The 5,683-nt window shown below is 60.7% G+C and overlaps 1 protein-coding gene across 1 annotated transcript in view; it reads left to right on the plus strand.

Annotated features, from left to right (window-relative positions):
* Positions 1 to 2,153: 2,153 nt before the first annotated feature.
* The window catches only part of SIPA1L3 (signal induced proliferation associated 1 like 3), a gene marked incomplete at its 3' end in the record, with an annotated part of 7,530 nt that continues 4,000 nt past the window's right edge, over positions 2,154 to 5,683 (plus strand). The window contains exons 1-2 of the mRNA XM_027708711.1: positions 2,154 to 4,267; positions 5,108 to 5,238. Coding sequence (XP_027564512.1) covers positions 2,935 to 4,267; positions 5,108 to 5,238 — 1,464 coding nt within the window. The remainder of the gene's footprint in view (positions 4,268 to 5,107; positions 5,239 to 5,683) is intronic.

The raw sequence follows: 5,683 nt of genomic DNA on the forward strand, positions 1-5,683 counted from the left end.
TCCGACGTGTTCCCACAGCCCCAAAAACCCCCATTGAACCTGACCAAGGGGCCAAATTAAGGGGGGGGGGCGGAGCCTCCTTAACGAGCTCCCTCCTTAACGAGCTCCCTCCTTCCGCCCTTGGGAATTATCCCGGGATTTCGGGGCACTTTTCCATCCCGGAGCCGGGTCCCCCCCGGATATCGGCGGCGCCGGAGCTCAGGCAAGTGGGAATTGGGCTGGATTTGGGGCTGTGTTGACAAACCTTTTGTTTAATTAGCGCTAATTAAGCCGTCGCCATCAGATAAAGCGCCGCGGAGCCGGGCCCGGCCTCGGCTTCATCCCACTTTTCCCGTGCTTTTTTCCCCCTTTTAACAACATTCCCATTGCCCAATAATGGGGGATTATTTGGCTTTAAACGCCCCCTAATTAATCACAAAGTTACCGAGCCCTTAATTAATTAATTAACTCGCTAATTCCCTCCTCGTCCGGCTTCGTTTTTCACTCCTTTCCCGCGGCGAAACAATAATTTTTGGGTTTTTTTTTTTCACTCCCCCCAAAAAAAAGTCCTGGAACGACTTTTTTCCCGCTGCCCAAGAGGGGAAAAATCCCCCAGCGGTGATTTTTTGGGGCCGTTTAATCTCGTTTAGGGTCGTTAAGTGGGGATTTTTAATTACGAGCCGGGCGTGGCCGGACTTTCTCCCGCGGCTCCCGAGGGAGGGGAAAGAGTTAAAAACTCCTTTTGAATTTATCAAAAAACTGGTGGTTAATAATTAAAAACCTCCCGCCCTCCCCCCCCCCTCTCTCCTCGGGATCGGCGCTTCCAGGGATTTCCGCCTCCGGAGCGAAGGGTTTGGGCTTAAAAACCCCGATTTTGGAGTCTTTTAAGGAGCGGGATCGACCCCCCCCCCCCCAAGGGGTGTTGAAACCTTTTCCCTCGTTTTTCACCCCAAATCATCTGTGGAGTTCCCAGGAGAATCCCTGTGGAAGGATTTAGGGATCCAGGTGTCCCGAAGGGATGAGGATTGCGCCATGGATGCTCCCAGAATCCCGAGGATTTGGTGTAAAATCCCTAAATTTGGTGATTTTTGCCTTTGCTGCTGGATTTAAACCCGAGTTTTGGATAATCCGGAGGTTTCCAGAGGGAAGATTCTCCTGCCTGCTCCATATTCCTGCTGGATTTCATTCATCACTCTCAGATTCCCGAAGAAATCTGGGAATTCCCAGCCTGGAGGAACATCAGCTGCCAATTTTGGGGCGAAAAACCCCAGGATTTATCAACCCCCACAGGGATTTTGGGGCTCCCCGATAACCGGAGCGGCCACGGGAAGAGGAGTTTTCATTGGAAAACCGGATTTTTTGGGAAAAGAGGCAAACACAGGTGTTGTTTTCCCTTGGGAAGAGTCGGAGAAGGGGAAGTCGATGCCAAAACCCCAAAACCGGGTGGTTTGACCCCAAAAGTGTGAGTGGGGATCTCGGGAGCTCCTTCCCAAGGGATGCGGGGAATTAACGTGGGGAAGATGCTCCCACCCGGGGCCCCCTGGTTAATTAAGGGCTCGTTAATTGAAGGCCCCACCCAGCCGGCGGCTCCCACCGGGATTAACCGGGATCGCTTAATGCCCATCCCAGACGGATCAACGCCCGGCTGTCCGTCCGTCCGTCTGTCCGGCTCCGGGAGAAGATTGGGGTGGAGAACACCTGGGGAAGCTCCGGGGGGAGAGGGGCACGAGGGCCAGGAGCAACGGGGCAGCGCCCGGGATCAGCTGAGGAACCTCGACAGGGGTGATTCCAGGAATTCCAAGACCACCTGAGGAATCTCCAGGATCAGCTGAGGAAGCCCGACAGAGGTGATTCCATGAATTTCAAGACCACCTGAGGAATCTCCGGGATCACCTGAGGAATCTCTGGAATCACCTGAGGAATCTCCAGGATCACCTGAGGAACCTCAACAGGGGTGATTCCGTGAATTCCAAGACCACCTGAGGAATCTCCGGGATCAGCTGAGGAACCTCAACAGGGATAATTCCACCTGAGGAACATCTGGGATCACCTGAGGAACCTCCAGGATCAGCCAAGGAGCATCTGGGATCAGCTGAGGAACCTCAACAGAGGTGATTCCATGAATTCCAAGACCACCTGAGGAATCTCTGGGATCAGCTGAGGAATCTCCAGGATCAGACAAGGAGCATCCAGGATCACCTGAGGAATCTCCGGGATCACCTGAGGGGTCTCCAGGATCACCTGAGGAACCTCAACAGGGGTGATTCCGTGAATTCCAAGACCACCTGAGGAATCTCCGGGATCAGCTGAGGAACCCCGACAGAGGTGATTCCATGAATTTCAAGACCACCTGAGGAATCTCCGGGATCACCTGAGGAACCTCAGCAGGGATAAGTCCAGAAATTCCAAAACCACTGGAGAAACTTCCATGGGGACAAATGAACGTATTCCAAGATCCCTTTGGGAAGGAAGTTCTGCGTATTCCGAGCTGGCCCAAGGAACATCCAGGGATACAAACCCTCATATTCCAGCATCTCCAGGATGCCCACGGAGCCACCACTGCTGCTCCTCAACCTTTTTGCTTCCCAACATCCCTCACGGATCCAGACCCGGAGTCACCACCCCCTCAGGGGCCAGTGCCCACACCGGCGACTCCGTCGTGATTTCGGGCTAAAAAGGGTGGGTTTGGGATATTGGGGAAGCGGGGGAGGCACATCCCACTAACCCTCTTCTCTCTTACCCCCTCAGGATGGCCCGGCCCCCACGGCCCAGCCGGGCGTGAAGCTCCGGCCCCGCCGCCCACCATGCGCCGGCGGCGCGGGATTCGGCTCCGCGGCTCCCGGACGGCGCCCGTGACCCTCCCAACCTCCATCCCAACCTCCATCCCGGCCTCCATCCCGGCGTCCGGCCCATCCCGGCCATGAGCGGCCCCGTCCCCCCGGCTCCGCTGGGACCATGAGCTCCCACCGCGCCGCCCGGCACGACGGCGCCGATGCCGAGGGGTCCCCGGCGGCCTTTTGGGCGCCCAATGGGGCCGTGGCGGCGGGGCCGGGGGGCGACGCCCCGCGCGGGGCCGTGCCCAAGATGGGGGTCCGCGCCCGCGTCGCCGAGTGGCCCCCGCGGAGAGGAGACGCCGCCAACGCCAACGCCAAGGATCCCGGCGCCGGCCGGGAAGCGCCGGCCAACCGGGACGCCGTCGGCTGCCGGGGTTTCCCCGGCGGGCAGCAGCAACCCCTGGCCGGAGTGTCCGGCTTCAAAGCCCTTCACCGCCTGGCGCGGCGGCGCTCCAAGGACGTGGAGTTCCAGGAGGGGTGGCCGCGCTCTCCGGCGCGGGGCCTGGCGCCGCTGCGGCACCGCAGCAGCAGCGAGGTGACCCTGAGCGAGTGCGACCCCGAGGAGCCGGCGGAGCCGCGCGGCGCCAAGCTGGGGGGGCCCTCCGGGCTCTTCCGCGAGTACGGCAGCACCTCGTCCATCGACGTGCAGGGCATCTCGGAGCAGAGCTTCTTCGACATGCTCAACGAGTTCCGCACCAAGAAGCCGGAGCGGCGCGCCGGCACGCCGGAGCGACTCGCCGCCGACGGGGCCTTCCCGCCGGGATCGTTCTCCGGGGCGAAGGCGGACGGTCGCAACGGGCCGCGGGAGGAGCCGCCGGCGCAGCCCAAGGACAAGGCGCGGCGCCGCTGCCCCAAGGGCGACGCCAACGCCGGCGAATCCATCTTCAGGAAGCTGCGGAGCGCCCGCAACGACGGCGACGGGAAGGAGGCGGAGGAGCCGCGGGCGCCGGAGCCGGGGAAGGGCTGGACGTGCCGCAAGAGCTTCGCCCACTACGACGCCCAGAGCATCCTGTTCGACCTCAACGCCGCCGCCCTGCAGCGCGCCGGCGCCCAGCGCCGCAACACCACCACCGGCGCCTCGGCCGCCTCCGCCGGCTCCGACCCCGCCTTCTCCAGCACCGAGGACCTCAACTCCAAGGAGAACCTGGAGCACGACCTCGGCGACAACACCAGCAACGAGCTGCTCCTCAGCTGCCCCCACTTCCGCAACGAGATCGGCGGCGCCGGCGAGCGCGACCTCAGCTTCTCCAAGGCTTCCGCCGGCGCCCCGGCCCTGCCGGGAGTCGAGGGGGCCTTCCCGGAGCCTTTCCACGCCGGGAGACCCACCAACGCCGGCATCTCGGTGCTGGAGGTGCCCAAGGAGCTGCAGCGGAACCCCGAGCGCCTCAAGCACTACAGCGTGGAGCACGTGGACCTGGGCGCCCGCTACTACCGCGATCACTTCCATGGGAAAGGTGTGGAATTTGGGGGGGCTGGGATGCTCTGCCCGATCCCCAAATCCATTCATCCTCCTGTCAGAGGGCTGGGGAAGGGATGTGGTGGCAGCTCCTTCTGTGACGCTTCTGTGTCTGCCCTTCCTTGGCTCTTCCACGTCCCGTCTGTGTCTCTTCCGTGTGTCTCCACGTCTCCGTGTCTCCTCCATGTCCCTTCCATGTCTCCTCCATGTCCCTTCCATGTCTCCGTCACGTCCCTCCATGTCTTCCATGTCTTTTCCATCTCTGCTCCATGACCCTCCACGTCTTCCCTGTCCCTTCCATGTCCTTTCCATGTCCCTTCCCTGTCCCTTCCATATCCCTTCCGTGTCCCTTCCATGTCTTCCATGTCTCCTCCATGACCCTCCACATCCCTTCATGTCCCTTCTGTGTTGCTCCATGTCTTTTCCATGTCTCTTCCATGTCCCTCCACATCCCTTCCGTGTCCCTCCACGTCTTCCATGTCCCTTCCATGTCCTTTCCATGTCTCTTCCATGTCCCTCCACATCTCCTCCATGTCCTTTCCATGTCCTTTCTATGTCCTTTCCATGTCCCTTCCCTTTCCCTCCACGTCCCTTCCCTGTCCCTTTATGTTCCTTCCGTGTCCCTCCATGTCCCTTCCGTGTCTTTTCCATGTTCCTTCACGTCTCCTCCATGTTCTTTCTGTGTCCCTTCCCTTTCCCTCCTTGTCCCTTCCCTGTCCCTCCCCGTCTCCTCCACGTGTTCCCCCCCGTCCCTCTGTCCCCACCACGTCCCCCCCCGACCCTCCACATCCCCCCAACCCCTCCCTCCAACCCCCCTCATCCCTCTTCTCCTCCCCAGAACATTCCAACTACTTTGGCGTGGACGACAAGCTGGGCCCGGTGGCCGTCAGCATCCGGCGGGAGAAGCTGGAGGAGCACAAGGAGCACGGCCCCCAGTACCAGCACCGCCTCATCTTCCGCACCAGCCAGGTCTGCCAACGCCTCCCCGCCCTCCAAACCGGGACAACCCTTCGGAAGCGGCGCCGGGATGGGTGGCCGTGGGTCCGGCCCCGCTCCGGTCGGGCATCCGTGGCTCCATCAGGGTGTTGATGTTCCCTTCCCTGTTCCCTTCCCTGTTCCCTGTTCCCTTCCCCATTCCCTTCCCTGTTCCCTTCCCCATTCCCTTCCCTGTTTCCTTCCCTGTTCCCTTCCCTGTTTCTTTCCCCGTTTCTTTCCCCGTTTCTTTCCCCGTTTCTTTCCCCGTTTCTTTCCCTCTTCCCTTCCCTCTTCCCTTCCCTCTTCCCTTCCCTCTTCCCTTCCCACTTCCCTTCCCTCTTCCCTTCCCTCTTTCTTTCCCTGTTTCTTTCCCTGTTTCTTTCCCTGTTTCTTTCCCTCTTCCCTTCCCTCTTCCCTTCCCTCTTCCCTTCCCTCTTCC

Source organism: Neopelma chrysocephalum, unplaced genomic scaffold (genome assembly GCF_003984885.1).
Source record: "Neopelma chrysocephalum unplaced genomic scaffold, ASM398488v2 Primary Assembly neopelma1_96495, whole genome shotgun sequence".
Taxonomy (NCBI): domain Eukaryota; kingdom Metazoa; phylum Chordata; class Aves; order Passeriformes; family Pipridae; genus Neopelma; species Neopelma chrysocephalum.